Genomic DNA, 22,536 nt, shown 5'->3' on the forward strand with positions numbered 1-22,536 from the left:
CTTCATTTACTCACTGTGCACTTAATTATAATTACTCCTCCATTCTCTCTCTCGTCGATACAGAGGTATAAATTAAAAACAATTATCATACTGGATAATCATATTTTAATGACTCAATGATTGTACAAATGGATCACTTTTAAACGTTTCCACGTAACCGAAGAACAATAACAATAAATACAGGAATGAATGCAATTATAATGTTGGTTACTAATTTGTAATTATACAATAGATGAAAAAACAAACGATACGCAGTTTACATTGCGTTTGTATTCGTACATGGAAAATTATTTTCATTCCTGGTTCACCGTACACGGTTGCAAACGTCAACGAAGAAAAATAAACAATGTGGAAAGACGTGTTACATTGTTACTTTATCCTATTTTTGTTTCGTTATAATAACGTGACCCCATATCTGCCCACCCTGCTTCATACCCCATCTACTATTTCCCTTATAATCTATAATATAATTCTATCAACCATCTAAAATCTTTGTGTTCACGGGACACTAAAAGGTTTATTTCTTTCTCACTCGACCTTTTTCTTTTTATCATTTCTCTTTGCACGCACCCACGCACGCTCGCACGCATAAAACACACACACACACACACACACAACCATCCTCTGTCCCTCTCTCCATCTCTTCCATGGTCTTGTCCTTTTCATTCTACATACGTGTATCATTCACCGCTTCCCTTTCTCAAGATATACATACATACGTGTACATGTACGGTGTCCGTAATCATACTGAATTTTATCGTCATTATAATAGTATGTTACGTTCAACGATAGCGATAAAGTTTATATTAATAAAATTTGTGGAGAATGTCCAATAATCGTATAATAGATGATACATCTGTCGACGATCCTCTGCGACCAGGACAAAAATATGAAACTTGATACTAGGCCAACTATTAAGAGATACGCCTCGGAGCTAGAGTGTCTCGACCTCTATTTTCTATTTTGACCAAATTTTTTAGGAACTTGTCGGTTTTCCTAATACACTTTCAACGTTCATGGTTGCTGATTAGAAACACTTTCGAGTCTGAAGAAACAAGTACCGAGCGTTTCGATATTTCTCATAAACTGTGACTATGTACATACATGCAGCATACGTATATAGAATGTGTCCAGTTTATTTAAAAAACTGTGAACGGTATAAAAAAATGTTTAGAGGAAAGTTAGAAGGTATAAAGGGGCACATGTGTATTATATCGATAGGTACTTGGCTTTGAGACCATCCTGAAATGCCCCGCAAAGTTTGCACGCGAACCAAAAGGGTTTATAATACGCCCAGTTTCTGCAACAATTGCAACGATTGTGCTTGACAATTTGGAAAAAGAAAAGACGGACGGCAGGCATATACATAGATATATCTAAAGGAAGGCCGAGGGGTCAAGAGCCGCATTTACCTGATTCCCAACATTTTTCTAAATTATGAATATACGTGAATTTCATGGAGCATTTCAAAGGGTTAAGGACATGCCACCACAATATTTACCCTTTATACCCTACAATTTTCTTTTAATACATTTTCAAACATTCTTTATACCGTTCACAATTTTTTTTTAGATAAACCTGACACACTGTATACGCGTCTATTATAATCGATTATTGAAAAGTAACGTATCACCGAAAGGAATTTAACTGCAACGATGATTATTACATTTCAATGTTACCGCAAAGAAAATTATCCAATATAACTTTCTGTCGGATCTTTATCCAGATTTCATTTCTATTTTATAATCTCTCTCTCTCTCTCTCTCTCTCTCTCTCTCTCGCTCGCTCGCTCTCGCTCTCGCTCTCTGTCTCTCTCGGTAATACTATGTCTTTGAATTTAATTGTATTACTATCTTTATTATTGTTATCATTGCCGTTGTCGTTGTTAGTATTATTATAGTTAATGTTATTATTACGGTTTCCGTTCTTGTGACTATCGTAGTCCTTTTCATGAAAAAATGCTATTCGAATGTTAGCATTGATTGTCACGAGTCCTGGAGTAATAGATACGCGAACGAGCATAATACGAAACATGAAAGATTTTTCAATGCGTGTAGATATACACTATGTTTAATTGAAACGCAAACGATGATAAGTGTAGATTCGACGGTGCATCAACTACGAGAAAATACACTAGCGTATCAGACTTGGCATATCGAAACGAATTAATCAACCGCGAATTAGTTTCACTGTGACACATACACGTTATGCGGGTCGAGAAAAAAAAGCATGGACTCTCGCTCGGAGGCACATCTCGACAAAATTTATACAATAAAATTTTTATATATATAGTGGACAATGTAATAATACGAGCAACAGAAGGTCCTCCGTAAAGTTTCAAATCTGCACATGTGACGTCTATAGTTATTAGTAAATAGGTATTTAATTTTCTTCGCTCTGAAATATTAACCAATACCCTATTAAATACATACTTTGTTTATATGCGCACACGTGCATTCGTGCGCTTGTAATGCAAGGGTGTGCTTGTGCTGTATGTGCGCACGTACTATTGGGAGACGAGATATAGTTACATACAGACTATCCATAAGCTAAACGAGACACATTTGCAACGGGCAAAAGGAATCGTTTACAGGCTCCACCAAATTCCCTCCACTGTTTCGGTTCTTGGCTCCTCTGGAGGGGATTAGGTGGACCGTGGCAAAGTTTTCCGTTGCTCCGACACGTTGTTCAGTGCCATCGCGGTCTCGTCTCATCGATAGTATTCCATGTCGAACGAACAGGAGAGCACAATGCAAGCGTATGTATCTATCTATGTATGTATGTATGTATGTATGTATGTATGTATGTATGTATGCACATATAAGGTAAAATTCTTTTATCGTATCGTGCAGCTATTTCCAAATTTTTGAACCTTGTCAAATTCAATTCACCCTTGTGAAACGTCAAACCGTTTATACAAGAATTATCTATTATTAATCAACGTCGCTGATTAAACGCAATAATCTTAATTTTTAACTGCCGATCAAACAACATACGTATGTATATATTTGCTGAAACGTGAAACGCTCGCACAACGTGTCAAGAAAACGTGTCGTTAACTTTACCTAGACAAACATGATTCTCGATGAAACAAAATAAACATGTTATTTACCGACTATGTAACGAACCTCTGTCTTTTTCAACAGTCGTATGCTATACTGTCGCTATAGTTATACCATCGATATTATTTCGTTCTATTCGTATTACAATTAAATATAATTTAGTATGTCTACTTATTAATGTATCAATAAGTAACACAATTATTTTTTTCCTTTATTTCTGTTTAGAAATAAAATAAAATAATTAGCGTAAAGTGCGTCGATCGAGACAAATGTGTGCAACGAGAGCATGAAACCAAGCTTGATTGCAAGAATAGGCGCGCGTGCACAAGTGCGCACGTGTGTACGCGACAAGAAAGAAGGAAAATTGCGTTGTTCCGCAATAGCTTTTGTTATTCCGTGTCTTCATCAATTAATATTCCCGTCGATTAACAAATTGCTTTTTTTTTATAAAGTATAACGATCGAAAAAGAGCTAGCTGTCTTGTTCGACACATTGATTCCTATGTAACACTGAATAACACGATAATTAAAAGAACATGATGCTTCGATTATGTATATCGCACATATAAGTGTGTATACACGTGTATATGGCGCACACACACACACACACGCACGCACGCACGCACCCACCCACCCACCCACCCACCCACCCACCCACCCATCCAACTATATTCATACGTGTTTTCGGTGTTCAAGACACTCGTGTATACACCGAGCAATTGCAAATTGTTGTTGGAACATTTTCAAACATATTTTACCATCATTTTTGTACTATCGTTTCTCACAATGCAATTATTTCTCTGTGTGAAGCAAGAATAAAGGAAGTAAGAGGCAAATTGATACGTGGCAAAATTATTCAATCGGTTATCAGGGAAAAATAGAAATAAATAATACGGTTATTATATGTGTTGTGGACAACGATCTACAGTACACTCATTGTGTATACACTGTGCACGTACTGCACTCACTTAATTGATGCGTATACATTATTGTTTGCTGCGAATATTTATCTACATATGTATATATATATATATCATATGGATATAGATATAGATAGATAGATAGATAGATAGATATAGATAGATAGATAGATAGATAGATAGATAGATAGATAGATAGATAGATAGATAGATAGATTGATATAGATACACTTTCTGTTTTCTAATTTACAAGCAATAATGGTTTAATATCGTATTGAACTTATCTTAATACTCATCAATAACGCGTTACAAGTCAAGTATAGTTAGTTTCTGCAACATATTATCATCTAGTTTTCGACGATATTCCACACGGACGTTTATATCGCTGCTCGAACAATGTTTTGTCGATGGCTTTGTTAAGTACGTACGCAACTTTATATCATTTCCTCTGGCAATGCGACATAATTATGTATGTATATAATTGTTGTTATTCGTTCCATGAAAGATGAGCTCGATCAATCTCACTTAAAAATTATGCGTTGTGTTTCAAGCATCCTAATCCCTAATCATATTTTAACTAACGTTAAAAATAAAATTTCCTATGGCGATGAACATACTCGATATTAAAAAATAGTTGAAATATCGAACATGTGGAAAACCGTCCTTTTCCATAGATTAAACGTGTGCGTGCGTGTGTATGCGCATATACATGTACGGATACATATTAATTTATCTTTATTTATATTTACGTAAATATATACACACACAGACGCACGCGCGCACCCATACACGCGTAACACACATACATACGTACAGGCAACAGTAATACGCATTTTTTTTCCCCCTTAATTTTCATATGTATAATATGTATACGACTTATTCCATTAAACGTTCTTATTTTTCATCGCTAAATTCATTCGTTACGTCGTCGTTTTTTCTTACGTATATCATAGTATATACTATAACGTTTCGATTGATTTGTTGACAATAATAACGATGTCGTAATGCTAACGATGAAGATGATTAGGATGAGAATGATAATGATAATAACGACGTTGATGAAAATGATATTGACAGTAGTAGCAGAATCAGTAACATAAGCAGTAATATTGATTTGTAGTAATAGTAGTAGGAATAATAGCAGTAGTGGTAGTAGTAGTAGTAGTAGTAGTAGTAATAGTAGTAGTAGTAGTAGTAATAGTAATAGTAATAGTAGTAGTAGTAGTAGTAGTAATAGTAGTAGTAGTAGTACTAGTAGTAGTAGTAGTAGTAGTAGTAGTAGTAGTAGTAGTAGTAGTTGTAGTAGTAGTGGTTGTGGTGGTGGTGGTGGTGGTGGTGGTGGTGGTGGTGGTGGTGGTGATGGTGGTGGTAATAGTGTGATAGTAGTAGTAGTAGCAACATTAGTTAATAAAAATAATGCTAGTAACGATAATAATATACATAATGCCAAACGAAATAGTAATAATATTAACTGCAATGGTAATATAAATAATTCTAATAATACTAATAAAAAGGCCGGCGACAATGTTAATGATAATTACAATAATGATAAGTACGATGATAATGTTGATAACGAAGATGAGGATAACAATGACGATGGTAACAATGAGGATGACAATGACAATGACTATAATGATAACGATGGCGATGATGATGATGATGATGATGATGATGATGGTGACGATGGTGATGATGGTGATGATGGTGATGATGGTGATGATGATAATGACGACGACGACGATAATATTTTGGTATTAATAATATAATTATTACATTATATACAGAGTTTGTTACTCTATAACCGCATTGCCGTCCACGCAGAAAGAAAAACAATCAAGTATAATGTTTGAATCGTGCGAATGCGAACGAATCGAGCGAAAGAACGCTTATTTTAAAACGATCACGGATCACTCTGAAAAAGGGCTCCGTTGCTTTGAATGATTTCGATTGTACCACTAGGTAAAATTTGAATTAATCTGTTATGCATGGCATGTATTAGTAGGTACAACAACAACAACAACAGCAGCAACAGCAACAACAACTAGTGAACGTGAAAAATAGATTCTCGAAATGGAAATGTAACGTGAGCCCTGAAACGCTTTCCCGTTATTCGAAGATGCGTTATTATTCCTTTGTAGCGCTGCAGGCTGAATAATATCTATTGTGTATTATTAATCGAGTTGCGTGTCTAGTTGCAATCGATTAATCATTACGATTATTAGTACAAGTAGTAACAGATGGTGCATCTCATCGATGTTGCAACAACTGCATCGCGTATCCATTTTGTAGTAGACGCAAAATATTCGAATCTGCCGAAAGAAGGATAGAAGAACCTGAATTATCTTCTTTAAAACTCTCATTGTCAGTCGTAAGGATCGAAACGTTCTCTCTTCGTCGAAACATTTTTCCGTTAAAAGCGGAGCTCTCTCTCTTCTTCAAAATTCTCTCCTGTTAAACAGTTGAATCGTTGGTTGTACAGAGAAGGAATGATAGTACGTACGTCTGACGAGACGTAGATTTTGGAAGACGAAATGGGAGGAAGGAATGAAAGAAAGAAAGAAAGAAAGAAAGAAAGAAAGAAAGAAAAGGGAAACGGTGTCGAAGCATTCCGCGTGGGCGGCAAGCGCGTTAATCTTTCCACAATAGATCGAATATGCAGTTACTTTATTTACTTCACGGTCTTTAAACTTAACTCGATACTTTGTTAGCCAGTGTTAATAACTATTTAACTTAAATGTTGTTATTATAGTTAGATTGTTGAGCACAATTATTGATTTCTATCAGAGACTTTCGGGAAGCGCTGTGAGATGAGCTTATATCCCCAAACTCGCTGGCCGACTTACCCTTACGTGGTAGCGTAGTGGCTTCTCCAAACGAGGATAATTCCCGCGGTTTCCAGATTGGCGAACCTTTAATAGAATAGAGTAGAATCAAGTACACCTACAGTTTTACCGTGTCTAGCACAAGAAATTATCATTCGATGGGAATAGTTATTGTTTTGATTAATCGGGTGTCGAGAAGCGACGAAAATAAACGGAATCATCGGTTAAAATATCTATTTTTAAATGAAATAAATGAGCAATAAAATAAAGGTTTCGAGGTATCGAATTATTATAAAATATAGGAGAGAGAGTGCTTCTTTACTGTAAATTGATCCCTTACCAAGCTCTTTCACTGTAATGGGTTGATAGTTTTCCGGTTGATGAGAGGACTGGATTAATCTTGCCTGACTACCCGTACTTCCTGCTGAAATGGTTGAAGTGGTGCTCAAAGTCAAATGATTCGGAGTGCGGCCCAAATTCGCCTTCTTCTCACCTAAAAAAGCTTGCGAGTCTTCTTCTCCCTCGGATTTCGTCCCCGAATCCATCTCGAGCTTCACCTCTCCTATATTTTTAAAATAAATGCGCTTTTATACGCGCATAGACACGCCCACACGCGTTCATGCTCGCACGCACACACACAGGTCGCGTCGTTTCTCGACACGTAATTACTTGTGCTAAACTATACTACTAAGATAATTGTCCTGCTCTTCGCTAGCAACGTTGTACTCTTAATAAACTGTTTCTCCGTTCTTACCAGACGTATCGCTTATGGTCTTGCTTCTGGAGCGAAAGATTGTTTGCTGTTGATTAATCGCCCCCGGCTCTTCCATCTCCTTGTCTTCGGAACTCTCGTGCTCCATCGTTTGTTTCGATTGACTATATTTTCGTTTTACGTTATGCGAAGTCGATAACGGTTGTGGTTTCACCAACTTTTTCGACAGTGATCCGGTAACAGTTGCCGTTCCATTATTGCCGCCATTTTGTCCTTGACCGATTGACTGTTTTTCGAATTTGTCCACGTGCCCGGTCGACATTCGTGGAGAAATTGTCATCGGAGTTTGGTTAAGATTCTGTTTCGTCGACGGTATACTCATATTTCGCACTGATTCTCGAATTATCTGACGAATAGTCCTCAGGAACGCGTTTCGAAATTCTGTCGTGCTGAGGGTAAGAAGAGACAATTTGGTATCAGCTCGCGACTATCCCCGCTTCTCGATATATATTCTGCTAAATCAACTATCCAACTAGCCAATAATACCGAATTACTATTATCGTCGTTAATGTTACAATGGGATAGATTAGTTTAGTCCATCGTGAAGGAAGTGTGTATGTTTGTTTGTGTGTGTGTGTGTGTGTGTGTGTGTGAGTGGTTAAAATATACCTTGGAAACGGTGTAGCATGAAATTAATGCAGGCAAATAGATCGGTAATCGGCAACTTGGGGCAAAACGTGTGTTTAAAATTCAAAGTAAAATGCCATTTCCGACAGATAATATACCTATTAGACAGCACGTATACTTTCTCCGATCTTCTTTGCAATTGACTTCTCAAGTGAATCAATTCCCATAAGAAATGAGATTCCATGTCTTTGGCGGAACTAGCCCGGACTTGAACTTCCGTCACGGGAATCAATACTTGGTAACGAATTATTTCTACCTCGCTGGAATTTGCTTTCGTTGAAACTCCCTGTAAGCAATGCGCATTAACGCGAACAATGCGAAATACTGGATTGGATGTGTATGCGTATACGATAAAACCAGAGTCGCGAGCTTACCATTAGTTTCTTCTTTTGCCTCAATCTTTCCTTGCACAAAAAGACGACAGCAGACTTGAAAACAAAGCACATTGCGTGCAACTCTAGTCCTTTTTTTATTTTACCAAGAAAATCCGAAATATTAAGCCACTCGACGCCTCCGTAATAGAGAAGATCTCCTGGGCTCAAGTCGATTGGCTGTGTAAATACATTATTTCTTCAACGATTCCTTCAAATCTTGCATGAAATACTTGCAATACTGGCATTATTTCGGCTCACCTGCTTGCAGGACTTTTGATGTTGTCTAAACAAGTGATCGAAAATAGCTCCGTATTCTTCGTGAATTCTTTGCATTTCATTTATGTGTTCTGCTACTTTTTCCATGCCTTTCAACGCCTCTGCAACATCGATGATCGAAACACATTCAAGAAAAGAAGAAAACACGCAGAAATAAAAGAAAAATAATCGATAGGAGTAGCGTTTAACGATTCGTCTTGTTAAAATAAACTATCGAATCGTTGTTAATTGTTAATTTACCGATCAAGTGTACGTGTTCTTCGCTTCGTTCGTCCGTGAGATTACGAAGTTGCTGTAGAAGCAGCGGATACTTGAGTATTCTTTGAATAGGTTTTATCAAGTACGACTCTAAAGTCGACGAGTGTTGCTGCCTTGGATTTCTTGCTTGCAGGAACTCTTGTAAAGCTTGATTTCCTTCGTCTACCAGATAAATATACATACAACAGAGATGTGAAAAGATTGAAAGAGGGTGTCGCGAGCAAACAATCGAATATGTAGCATTTCACTTACTCGGATGTAACACCTTTTGTGCCTTGGAGTGACTGGCACAAAACGAGCTGTACAGCTTGAAGTGATTTACGTAATACAAGAAGGCACTTCCAATGGAAAACAGGACACCCTTTAAATACCATATACGTATTATACGATACAGTTACATGTGCATATAACTTTGTTACAATCTGTGTATGGATGTATATCGTATACCTTAAACTGACTCGGATGATCGAAATTATTGAAATCAGCCTCCATCTCGATCGCGTGGTCAAGATTTTGTAAAAATTGTCGTTGAAAGGTAACAATTTCTTGAATATTTCCAAACAATGCATTTATCTCTGCATTAGATAGGAAAGTCTCGCGTTTAAGGGGCTCCAAATAATTCTCCAACAAATTGTTTAAATTCTGAAAGTGTTGCGCGATATGTTTTAATGACGTTTGTATTGGTATTGCTCGGATATATGTATTCTTTAGCTGCTCGTTAACTTACCTTTACGTAAGTTCGTTCAGTCTCGATCAATTCTAGAATGACCTTTTTCAGTTTTTCCGCGTCGCTTAGCTGCCGGCTTGGCGTCAACGCTTGCGAATGAGAACTAACGACGCTTCCGGTAGGACTGGATTTTCTCGTTTCACCAGGCGATCGACAGATGCCCGTCACTTGTTCGGCGGTTTTTAGCAAATTTTCAATTTCGAACGAATTCGTGCGTGACGTTTGTTTACCGTTTTCTATGTGAGAAGCTGACGCACACTCCTGTGCAATGCTTTCCTTGCCTATGCACAGATTTAAACGTATCTCGTTATCGGTCGGTCCATCAACCGATGGACCATCATTCATTTTATTATTTTAAATTGAATCAATCTTTTAAGGTATAGAAATAGAAAGATCCTCGAGAGTAACAAATGGAATTTACCAAGGAAAAGAAACAAGAAAAGAAACAAGAAACGAGTAAAAGTAATCTTACTCCAACCAGGAGCTGGGACAATCAGACCGGATATCATTTCTTCGCTTATAACCGGTGGATCGGAAGGAGGTGGCGGGCAAACCAAGCTCTCGATGATATCATCGGTAACCCTCATTATACCCGTAAGATCCGGTGGTTCGGTTCGAGACGATCTCATCATCATACAGAGACCGATTTCTTCTTGCAGTACACTTTCTAGATACATCATATCTAGGTCGCTTACAATAGCACCGTTGATCACCATGATTTCGTCGCCTTTAATGATTCCTAAAATGTTTAAATTACCCTCGCTTGATACTTTTTTTTTACCGAAAATATACCGCGTGCCTCGATCAGCAAATTAGTAACCTTGATTTTTATCTTATTCCGAGCTCTAGAATTTCCCATTAAAATTTTTTCCCAAGGGTGGCCAGACACCCTCTACATACATTATATTTGCACAAGTATACATACTGTATGTCGAGCAAGCTTCGTCAAAGCAGAATCTAGAGACAAGTTTGCCAAGTCTAGAAATAGGGATATAGGGATATGCAAATAATCAATGTTTTCCAATGTTGTTGCGAAGCAGAAGATTCTGATGTACATAAATGGAGAAAAAATGCTATTTATTAAGGTCATCCGAAGTGTTTCCACATTTAATGCGGAACTCGGTAACCTTCGTTTTTAAAATAGATCAAACAAGGGTATAAAGAGGATGTTTGGCTCGATTCGAACGATTTCCTATTAAAGCCTGTTGGCCCGAACACATTTACAACCTGGTGTGGTTCCTTAAAATCTTCCGCTAGTCGCGTAAACCCGAAAACTTGCACGTACGAGCAAGTATCTATTATTAAACCGGTAATAAATTGATTAGTTGACGCGGTTATTACTCGAGTTATCTTTAACAAGACTGTTGTCACCGGACACAAGTTTGCTTGTCATTTATATATTTGTTAATACTGCTGGGGTTCCCAACTGTCTAGTCGTGTCTACGAAGCGGTTCTTACCGTTTTGCATCGCCACGCTTTTATCCTCGACTCTGCTAACGTAACAACACAACTCGTCTTGTCTATCGGAATTTTCAATTAACTCTGCTTCCACCGAAAAGCCCCACATTTGTTCTAGAGTATTTCTTTGTAATTCTACTTGATACAAGATTTTTGCGCAAACTTCAACAACCTCGTGCGTATTTGACTGAAACATGGATAACGTAATGTACTCTATGTATATTCATTGCCTTTCTTTTAATTAAACACGTAATAGCGAAATGCTTACATAAGTTTCTATCAGGTCGGTCCTATGTGGTACGAAATAATTGTGATCTTCCATGTCGCGACGCTTTTTCACGCGAACGAAATGTTCCATAGGATTGAGATTTTTCCGGTTGCAAGCACTTGCCAGAAATTCTTCGACCGTCATAGCGTCGCGTAAAAATACAGACACCAGCTGTAAGTCGAAACAAACGTGAACGAGTAATTCATTTTTCGTTCCAGTCGATTTTCACGTGTACCTAATTTCATCGTGCGTCGTATACGCACGCACGCACGCACGCACAATCGTGTATGCATTTAAAATTTCAATAGAAAGGATAGAGGTGAAACTATTATTATACCGTGTAAATCGGCCACCATTAATTATTTCTTGTTGTTAGAGTTGTTTATTGCGAATTGCTCACCTGATTTTCCGGTACATATACTTTGACAGGTTTCTCATCGTCTCTCGATGAAATTTGAAGGGATCTTCTGCTGGATCCGCTATTGGATCTCGAGAGCAACGGTGGCCTTCTTTTCGTAGCTCCACGACCTGCCAGCAGGTTGTTCAGCAACGAGGGGCTCCGCGCACATATAAAAGCGTGAAACGACGACACCGTAAAGACTCCTAATTTATTTAATGTTTGCTTCGTGGCACGTGATACGTGCGTCAATAAACTCTGGATAGAAAGTGAAAAAAATGATTTTAATCGAGACGATTATCATATATCGTCATTATTATCGGTTGCCCCTACTAATCTGGCGGAAACTGCTGCTCGAGCAAGTCGTACGAGATTCTATTTATGGTCTACAGTGATCGATACAAGTCTCCGATATAACGCGTCCCATGTATATGTATAGAGACGATGTAGGTATATCTCGTAAATGGTGCGCGTTTAAAAGAAAGATACATTTTCTTAGTCGATGGTATAGAGGTATCGTGAGAACGAATGCTGCTTGGAGAGCCAACTAAACACCGCAATTGACAATAACATCTTGAATATCAAGGGTAGAAAACGGCGACGATGATAATAAAAGTTAACCAAAGGCAGAAAGGCATAGATAGTGCGTATAACTTACTTTAGGATTAGGTAACTCGCCGCTTTGTAAACTAGCCATATAACACCTTAGACGAAATTGCTCGCAGTGAAGACGTTCCAGATTCTCTTCCCACTGTACGATTTGATTGTTGATTTGCTGTTTCGTTTCCACGTCGGAAACGACAGATTGCTGAAGATCAGCCATATGCTTTAATTTGTGATCCTATAAAGGGCAGGTTGGAGAGGGGATTTCTGTGTGGTTGCATCCGTTTCTGTAGCTGTTCTGTAGAGATATGCTTACCGATTCTATTGCCTTTTCTAACCGAAATATCTCTTCCTGTAACAAGTGAAGAGTCCCGGTTTTGCCGCGGTGACGCGCAAACGCAGCTGCGCAAGCCGAATGTATGCTGTTTACCCAATTCTCCAGTTCCACCTGACACGGCGCCTAACGCGACAACCATAAACCTTAATATATTGTACCTACCAAACCAATCACAGGTTTCTCGATTCCTCTATTATTTCCATCTTTCTTCTATTATTATTTCGAATTATTTCTAATGCGCGATCGTAACTTACTTGGAACAAGTAAGCATCACCGAATGCGGTGCTCAGACAAAATATATAATCCCTTTTCGGATGTTCAGGAATTGGTTGCATGATCGCGCCATCGACTATGATTAGATGCTTCGGCGCCGCTTCCATGGATCTGCTTTCTTGCGAATCACAAGGATAAAAGAGAAGCGTGGTCCCTTTCAAAGATACCCAATAACCTTTCCATCCCCTTTTCCTCGCAAGCTCGATCTGATGTTTCTTCCGTAACAGCCATTTTTTCACGCTAAGAAATCTAGAAACGAACATTATCGGTCAATAGAATCGAGTAATCGCGTGGATAATAGTATGTCGGTACTCACCCAGCCTTTCGAATCGCACCCGTACAATTGAACGAAGCTGCAGCCGTGCCGGTCTCTTTTCCTCGATACGGCGAGTTTATCACGCTTTCGCCATCGTCGTCGTCGCTTACAGCAGTAGTTAGGGACATTCTGTCGTCGTCCGACATCTACAACGGTACAATTAAACGTGTCATTGCAGTTGTTGATAGTTTTACCCCGACTTTGGAATGGACGAACGGTCGGACAAAAGTGTTTTGCGTAACGAGTTTCAATTATTTTCGAATACAGGTGACAACTTTAAGGATTATCTACAACAGTGTACGTTAATCACTACGAAACCATACGTTATCATCGACTGCGTATCCTGAGGATCCTCTATCAACAGCGTGAACGCGTGTACGTATTTAATAACGATACGGTTAAGAGATAAAAAATACATGACAAGATAGAAGGAGAGGTCGTGGGGGATGAAACGGAGCGGAGCGCCGGGCAACAAGATCAGTAGGAGGGATTTCAAAGGGGTTGCAGGGGTATCATACGGAGCTGGAGGAGGAGGAGGAGGAGAAAGAGGAGAAGGACGAGGAGGAGGAAGATATACGAGCAGCGCGGCGAGTGCAAAAGGAAAGTGTGATCCAGTGACGAACAACTCGATTAGTGATTACCGTGAATATCCTTGAAAATGTATAAATAGAATCGAATGCGTACAAGATATACATACATATATTCTATAAAGATAGTATATGTATCTTTACCATTCACGAGCAACTGATATACCACGACAGTATTTATTTGTTGGATGGTATAAGATGCTGGAACATGTATATTACACATACATTGACAGATCGTGCTTTTCGTTCGAGATAAGGAAGATTAACAAAAAGGAAAAAAAAAAGAGATAAACGTTAACAAGAAGAAGAAAAACACCAAGAACAACAATATCGTAAAAGTAAGACATATAAACGCAAAGGAAAATAAAATAATGTTTACGCGGAAATTCGTGTCTCTACCTTTTTAGCATAATTCGTCATACCGCGGAGCTTGTCGCGTATTCCTCTAAAGCCTTCGCCAGCCCAAAAACTTACGACTTTTTTGAGAAAGTCGGCGTTGCACGCATCCGCTGTCATGTGCGGATGGTAATGACAGTAGCAACCCTCCTTTTGGAGCTTCATGTTCGCGTTGCTGCCGGTACTGTTGATCTTGAACATGATCTCTCTATGGGTAACGTTGAGACCGTCGATATAACGCTGAGACCAGGTGCTCAGAGCTCCGTTAACGATCCTGAGTAACTTGTAGTAATAACCGTCGCCGAGGCCAACATTTACCTTCTCAGCAACGTTCTTACAATTGAACCAATACAATTTCCTTGTTTCGTTTATACATATCACGCTGATGGTATGCCTCTTGCAAAGACAAAAGTATTTTTTACAATTCTTCTTGTGCAGCGTCCTCAAGTCTGCGTAACTACTGCTCGGATTCAACAAATTCAAAATGCTATTCGTACATTTGATCGCCCATTTCGGCTCTACCATTATTCGTCTTTATATCGATATTTTCGCTACACTTGACAAAACTTGCACCACGGATCTACGGAACAAACCGACCAATGAATTTATCCAACGGCGATACCGTACCGAACGGTCGCGACACGGTTTGCTAAAACGATTTGTCGTTTGATTTTTATCCAACGTCTTTTCGTTCCTCGTTTAAAAACATGCCAGATAATATACTTTCTTTCTATCGTGTTAAACCGAATGGATAAATTGTAAGTTAAAGTCGGTTGTGGTGACAAACAGTTTCGGCATCGGCGCTCTCGCCGCCATCGCCATCTTTCCAGTACACTCTTGGCGCGTAAAATTCTTTGTCTCGATTATAAATCTGAACGATCTGCTTGACGAAAATCATAGCTAACGATTCCAGTTCTTCCGCGAGTAAATTCCATAGACCGATTATAAAGGTGCACGTGAAGTAGAAAATACAGAGGCGACTCGCGTTCATCATATTCCACGAACAAACAACACCGACTTGTTTCGATCGAATCACGCACGATTCGAGGATCAAAGAGAAATCAGTTGCGCGGAGCTAAATAGCAATGTTTTTTTTTGTTAAGGCAACAAGAGAACAAACGCTTCATCTTCTTTCCTCTCGAGCATTTTCCAATTCGCCTCCTAATATTTCGTTTCCTTTCCAACAAGTGCACCAAACACTGGCCCTGATATAAACACGCACGCGCACGCCTGCACACGTGCGCACACACACGCACACACACGCCCTCTCACGCATACATATACATATGCACATGCATATGCGTATCTATGTACGTAGTTTTAATGTATATTATATATGGAATAGCACCGTCGAGAGGTGAAACATGTTCAATTATTTCTACACCTTTTTAATCACTACTTATGTCAAACGTCTTCTGCGCTCACGCGATATATTAATTTCCTCTTCCAATATAAGTATAAAGATTTCACCTTCGTAGTCGATTACTTGGAGAATGCAACGAGCCCTTGAACTCATGTTGATCCGAACGCGTTTGATCGGCCGATTTTATTTATCGGCCAGAATTTTTCAAATTTTTACAAAAAAAAGATTCCTCTCTCGATTTAGATCTTCCTCTTCCATAATAATAATTTATCGGTATTTTCGACAAGCTTTAGCAATTTTTCCAAGTTGGTCGACCAGTGGAAACAATCGTTTCGAAAATTCTCCTAAAAATCTGGTATACGTATCGTACTACTTGCATCTGTTCGCAAACAGCAAACTTTCTATTCTGCGGTTAAAAGTAAATATATAGAATATTTTTGTAATACATGTGTAGAAACGAACTCTCCGTATAAAAATATGTTACATTTCTTTTTATATCACTTTCTTTATCTTTTTTTTTAATTAACCATATATACATATGTATATATATATATAGTTTTCATTCCTCTACGTCTTTTCTTTTATTTAGGTAACTTTCTTCTTCTTCTTTTTCCTCTTCCTCTTCTTCTTCTTCTTCTTCTTCTTCTCCTTTTCCTTTTTCTTTTTCTCTTTCTTTTTCTTACTATTTCTACCTTTGTACTTGAAATAAACTACATATTTATCTTAAGCATTTCGTAGAAATGAATCTATACTCGATTCATCGGTTATTATTATTATTTTTCTAATGTCAAATCCGACTAGTGGAATATCGTTGGCATGCGCAATTAAGTACGATGGATGAAAATAGTAGAGATACCAGGTACCTAATTTACTTCCTATATACATACGCACAAATATATCTGAATCTAGCTAAAAGACTTGTTGGTACATAGTCGCTGTTCGATAACACCACGTGAGCCCGCACGTGCCAAACAACTGGAAATGGAAATATTGTGTGACCGCAGAATGAATCCTGTACGGTATTTCAATGAAAATATGTATTATTCCTTCTTTCGATACTTTCTATGCGACGCGACGATTCGAAACTACTAGCATCGAGTAGCAATTTGTAGTAGTAGTTTGTCTAGATCTCTGATAAAAATTTCCCCGATTATCCTTCATCTATGATATACGTATACGTATATAGAGGTGATGTATCACGAATAACCGGGCCGTATTTTCTCAACATACGGCGCTCGGACTTTGTAGTTGGTGCGCTCTCAAATCTCAACAGTTTCACTGATTATCACCATCCATCGTGTGCTAGATAAGCTCCAGACGATGCAACGTCGGTCTTCTGGCTCCTCAAGGACCCGTGAATAGTTTGGAAGCAAGCAAAATTACCACATTCCTAATCGGAGAAATCGACCCTGATTTCTTGGATTATTCGCGGAGCTCGATCGAATTTTATCGAGTTCTTTCTCGACTTTCCGCGGAACGAGTGGCAAATTAGTGGTATCCGCAGTCACGAACGTGCGTTGCTCCCGACTGCTGCGCTGGAGAACAGGGAAGAGGAGAGTTGCTACCGCGAGGGGAATCAATACCTCGGTCCTTGTGGAGAGCGAAAGGGGGACGAGGCAGCAATAGTTGGTAGTAGGGAAACGAAAGGTGGGCGAGGGGTTAGGCGAAGGGGCCGCGGAAACTGGGGTTGGAATGGCAAAATGGGCGAAGGCATACAAGGGGCAAGAGGACAGTGGGGATAGACGATGCTGACGACGGCGGCGGTGATGATGGTGGTGGTGGTGGTGATGGTGGTGGGGGTGGTGGAGGTGGGGGTGGAGGTGGTGGTAGGTGGTAGTAGTAGTGGTAGTGGTAGTGGTAGTGGTACAACTTTTAGCGGAATGAAGGAAAGGTTTCAAAAGCACCGAGCTACCAACAAGGTGCTACATTTTTTATCGAGGTAGGGAATAGTACCAATCGTGACGCGACACCACCGATACCGGAAACGATACGCTAATCTATTCTTGTTCTTTGCTATCTTCCCCAATACTTATTAATTATACACTTGAATGTATACATTTTTTGTCAACTATTTATTTAGCGCCTGTTATGCGATATACTAACACGATTAGAAAATAACGATAATTAAAATCTCCTCCTGAAAATCTTTTGAATATTTCCACCGCATTGCTATACACATCGTTCCATTATTTACAAACGGTAATACAATACTATTAATAGACGATAAAAAATATTAAACGGATGGCGTATTATAGAAGCCATTATTACCATAGGTGGATAATATTATTGTAGGTAATATTATTCAAACTCAACTATTCCAATATTTCTTTAACCACCCATTGAATCATGAGTAACGTATCGTACGTGGCATTATTTTTATAAAAAAAAAGAAAGTGATACACTGGGTAAAGAAATTTCATGTTTGAATTTCCGTAGACTAACGATCGTTATTGACATTATTTATAGGTTTCATTTTCATTGAAACGAAGAAAACAAGGAGTGAAATTTGATAGTTGCGCCCGTGTGTAGACACGTATCTAGAAAATGTTAATATTCATGGTTGCGATAGAAAACGAGACAATAGCAGTACAAGTTTCGGAATGAACGTGATCATCCTATACCTAGATTTAAAGATCAGGCTTATACAGGTGATCGTATACGGACAGGATTGGTAGGTCATCGGCGCGATGCGACGCGACACGGCGACATTCGTACAAATACATATTCTATGTATGTACATAGATTCACGGTTTCTTCCAAATATCGATGAAACACATAGGGAATATGTTTTTCTATGAATATATATTATTTTCTATATGAAAAATTAACCGTTTCTATATTTAAATAAGCGTAAAAGTAGAAAATAAAATTTAACAAAACCAGGATAATCGTTTTGGTTATAACCTTAATGTATGTAAACATTATCATATCGTGATATGTGTACGTTATGTATGCGTGCAAACAAAGTGTATATAGAAAAACTATTTTCTATATAAAACGATAATAATGATTTATTTCTGATTAATTTTATTTGCCGTACTCATTGTTGGTACATACATATACGCATACCTATCGGATCGAGACGACGAGAATTTGTATATTGAAACGACTCACCTCCGAGGATGTCAAGTAGCAAAGTCTCGAGTCTGTGCTCTCCAAAGAAGCTTGTTGAACGATTCCGTATCTACCGTCCCTGTCGGACATATAATCAGATCTTACGCTGTCTTGTCTATCAAAAGTGGCCCTAAAAAATTAAGAAAAAGTACTACATTTAACTAATAACGGTAATATAAATTCATTAAAGTACAAGGATGAATGGGATACGTGTTGTTGGACTTGCGTGTTGCCTTGAGTGGTTCGAATGGTCATGGAATGGGGCATGTGTTAGAAAAAAAACCAATCTATTTATCGAAATGAAATTTCGACGATGGCAATGATGGTTTGTTGGATGGAATTAATTGTATGGAATATATGTATCCACCAGCACACCCTCTCTAACCATCTTGAGCGATTGCTCCGTTAATTTAGTCGAGCGTGCGTTCACTGGCACTCGCACACCAGTAGAAAGTCTCCGGAATATATCAGACTACGGACGAGCTCAAAGAAGCAATAGGGAATGGACGACGACGACGATTTAATACACAATATATGCCAAAACGAATTTTTCATTTTAGTCGTTTTAATGGCAATAATACTGACTTTCGACTCTTTAGTTAAATGAACACGTTATCGTAGGTAGGTAGTTGTAACAAGATAGGCGTAACTTAAATATAATTAATCGATTTAGTTTAGCGTATTATAATTGAAATTTCGTTAAAGTTTGTTATTTATTTATCGGTTTATCGATAGGAAAATTCGGTATATTTCTCACCTTTGTTCTAGAGAATCTGTTCGATTGGATTTATATCCGCTATCGTTAAGGCTGCTGTCATGCCTCAACGATGGAAGAGAATCCCATGGGCCCTCGCGTTTATGTCCCGAGTAACTTGGATTTATCGAACTGGAAGCATCAGAGCCGAGAGTCGAACTGACCGATTGCCATCCGTCCGAATGCCGAAACCACTGAGCACGTGCCGATTCTCCGATGCAGCTGGCACACCTTAACATTTACACGTAAAAGTAGCATATTAAAAATATTATTCCAACCACGATCTAAATTAGAAAAATTACCTCGAATTATAATCGCTAAGATATCCACGATCTCGATCGGCCTCTCTCTCTCTTTTTTCTCGTATCATTTCGTTGCGATCGCTATAGTAGCCATCTCTATCTTTACTATTTTGTCTTTCGTTGCAATAACGATAAGACAGAGGCAACGTCGATGATTTGTTAGAAATGGGGCCTAAAAGGTAAATTTATTCTGCATAAATAATGAAATGTGAGGAAACGCGATATGGCGAGGAATGAAATTAAACGATATTTCGGGATAAAATGTTCCATTCCGTAAGAATAGGTTTTAACGGCATATGCTTTTCAACTTACGTCTTCGTGAAACGTGAGGCGTTCGCTGTACGTTTAGTGGTATATTTTCCGCAAACTCTGCAGCACAAGAATAAACATGGAAAAAGAATCGATAGAGACAGAAAGTTTCGAGTTTGTTTCGTATTAGGAATGAAAATTACCACTCACCCAAGTTTTCGAGACTTTGCGTGAGCAATGCCTCGAATGTTCGTAAACTGTAACTTTCGGCATCCATACCCTTGGCCAACGTGTTCCTTAAATGCATCTCGTACTCGAGAAGGAGTCTGCTAGTTGGACTGCCAGGCGTTGAAACGGATTGCATGCTTTGTTGTTGATATGTCTGGCCGCCGTTACAACGTCGGGAATTACAGTGTGTCGGTTGTTCCATGTCCGAGTTACCATTCGACGAACTTGGCGTGGTCGCGTAACACTGATTATCGAAGATGACATTATCCGACGGCGGCGACATGTCACCTGTGCACCGATTACGTTCCGAATCTAAATAGGTCCTGCCTCTGTCGCCTACGACAAACAGGTGCCTCATGCAGGAATTCGAAACGGTCTGACGAACGTATTCAGCTGTCGGACGAAAAGAATCGTTACTTAATATTCCGTTCAGGTTTGTTCAACCTGCTGCTGCCGCTGCTGCTGCTGCTGCTGCTGCTGCTGCTGGTGCTGCTGAGTTGACATGCGCCATGCAACCCTTGTTAACCGATCTACGGGGGCCGTCGGTCCGCCACCCCTTTTATAATTATTTATAGAGTACAATACCTTTCTTTTTTTAAACGTGAAATTACATTAAGTGTCTCGGACTCGCAGGTCGAAAGTTGTCCGTCAAAGTCCCTGATAATATCCTTTAGTTTATTCAACGTCTCGACAATGGACCAAAGGAAACTGTCGCGTTATTAAATTTCACAAATTTTTGCGAAACGTTAATAAATATATATATATACATATGTATACGTATATATATATACATATGTATACGTATACATATGTATATACATATATTTATTGAATCTCGTACATGTAGAAGAGTGCATCGATGAGTAGTTGTCAATTAATATTATTATTCGCGATGGGCGCACGTGCACAATGAAAAATGTGTGTGTGTGTGTGTGTGTGTGTGTGTGTGCGCGTGTACAGGTTTAAATAGCTATAATATGTATGTTTATTTAGGAAAGCAATGTACGAGAACTGAATTTTAATATACATATTTACCTAGTACTCGAGAAAGAATGAAATTAAAAAGAAAAGAAACACACAGAAACAGCATCGCACGGACATGTAAAAATTTGAATAAAAATATCTCGTATGTACCAGTATACTGACGTCCCATGTCGTGCACGCTTCTAGAAGCCTGGAATTTGTTACTGTACGGACTTCGATACGGATGCGCATAGTTTTCATTCTCAGTTTCTTGTATAACATACTTCTGGTTATTATTGCTCGGATGATAATGGTAACTGTGGTGACTGTTCCTCTTTCTGGTCATCTCTGGTGACGTAACAGGACTATCGATACTCGACATAGGCTTTAACATTCTCTTTAGAGTATTCGAGTCTAGACTGATACCACCGTTTTGCGCATTCTCGATCCTCATGTCGTCTGTGCTCTTGCTTTTCGATTTTCTTGCGCCGTGGTTGTTATTCGCTATATTGAAGATATTGCCGTTTTGCATTTCCAGATCCGTGTAATCGGCAGACTTTGTATGGTGCAATTGTTCCTTCCGGAGAGATTTGTTTTGCAAGGTACCGCCAGCTTGCGTGCCTTCCGACTTTAGCATTTCCGTGCCATTTTGCTGAGTAGACGTATCTTGACTTTGTTTCTGAGGCTTTTTCGGCGAGACTGTACTACCTCCTTTCTCCTCCGGGCTATCAATCTACGATTTTAAGTAAACGATTCGATTTCGACTTTCGAGATAAGTAAATACATGGTTGGACGATGACTTGCCTGCGAGCCAACGGTAACAGTTTCAATGCCAACGTTTGCCGTCTTTGGTGTAGTCTGGCACGTTTCATTCTGTTTCTCCTTCTGCTTGGTCGATTCGCCGCCGGTAGCTTTCGGCGTTTTCCCCGGTGTTGCGGCCGTATTGTTCACGTTATCGTAAAGAGACGCGCTGGACGTTGCTGCCGTTATTTCGTCGCGGCCCGGTGTCATTTCCATTTCCGTGGATCGTGCCATGGTTCGTGGAAGCGTAGAAGTGTCTGTCGGATATTAATTCCACTAATTAACTACAC

At 39.0% G+C, this 22,536-nt stretch overlaps 1 protein-coding gene across 11 annotated transcripts in view; it reads right to left on the reverse strand.

Annotated features, from left to right (window-relative positions):
* Positions 1 to 88: 88 nt before the first annotated feature.
* Positions 89 to 22,536, reverse strand: part of Sif (guanine nucleotide exchange factor still life) — a 28,337-nt gene continuing 5,889 nt past the window's right edge. For 2 of the 11 annotated variants that reach the window (XM_076765811.1, XM_076765822.1), the window contains 25 exons: positions 22,250 to 22,503; positions 21,617 to 22,178; positions 20,465 to 20,818; positions 20,318 to 20,374; positions 20,006 to 20,177; positions 19,707 to 19,934; positions 18,950 to 19,079; positions 13,490 to 13,635; positions 13,155 to 13,422; positions 12,880 to 13,023; positions 12,619 to 12,801; positions 11,964 to 12,218; positions 11,564 to 11,734; positions 11,296 to 11,482; positions 10,310 to 10,576; positions 9,838 to 10,118; positions 9,558 to 9,752; positions 9,363 to 9,471; positions 9,093 to 9,272; positions 8,835 to 8,953; positions 8,577 to 8,753; positions 8,301 to 8,488; positions 7,558 to 7,964; positions 7,144 to 7,365; positions 89 to 6,890 (listed from right to left, as the gene is read on the reverse strand). In XM_076765811.1, coding sequence (XP_076621926.1) covers positions 6,712 to 6,890; positions 7,144 to 7,365; positions 7,558 to 7,964; positions 8,301 to 8,488; positions 8,577 to 8,753; positions 8,835 to 8,953; positions 9,093 to 9,272; positions 9,363 to 9,471; positions 9,558 to 9,752; positions 9,838 to 10,118; positions 10,310 to 10,576; positions 11,296 to 11,482; positions 11,564 to 11,734; positions 11,964 to 12,218; positions 12,619 to 12,801; positions 12,880 to 13,023; positions 13,155 to 13,422; positions 13,490 to 13,635; positions 18,950 to 19,079; positions 19,707 to 19,934; positions 20,006 to 20,177; positions 20,318 to 20,374; positions 20,465 to 20,818; positions 21,617 to 22,178; positions 22,250 to 22,503 — 5,435 coding nt within the window. In that variant the 3' untranslated portion in view covers positions 89 to 6,711. Of the gene's footprint in view, positions 6,891 to 7,143; positions 7,366 to 7,557; positions 7,965 to 8,300; positions 8,489 to 8,576; positions 8,754 to 8,834; positions 8,954 to 9,092; positions 9,273 to 9,362; positions 9,472 to 9,557; positions 9,753 to 9,837; positions 10,119 to 10,309; positions 10,577 to 11,295; positions 11,483 to 11,563; positions 11,735 to 11,963; positions 12,219 to 12,618; positions 12,802 to 12,879; positions 13,024 to 13,154; positions 13,423 to 13,489; positions 13,636 to 14,475; positions 17,383 to 18,949; positions 19,080 to 19,706; positions 19,935 to 20,005; positions 20,178 to 20,317; positions 20,375 to 20,464; positions 20,819 to 20,899; positions 20,918 to 21,616; positions 22,179 to 22,249; positions 22,504 to 22,536 lie in introns of those variants that run through there. The other 9 variants (XM_076765814.1, XM_076765815.1, XM_076765817.1 and 6 more) reach the window with 9 other exon arrangements.

Source organism: Colletes latitarsis, chromosome 5 (genome assembly GCF_051014445.1).
Source record: "Colletes latitarsis isolate SP2378_abdomen chromosome 5, iyColLati1, whole genome shotgun sequence".
Lineage (NCBI taxonomy): Eukaryota > Metazoa > Arthropoda > Insecta > Hymenoptera > Colletidae > Colletes > Colletes latitarsis.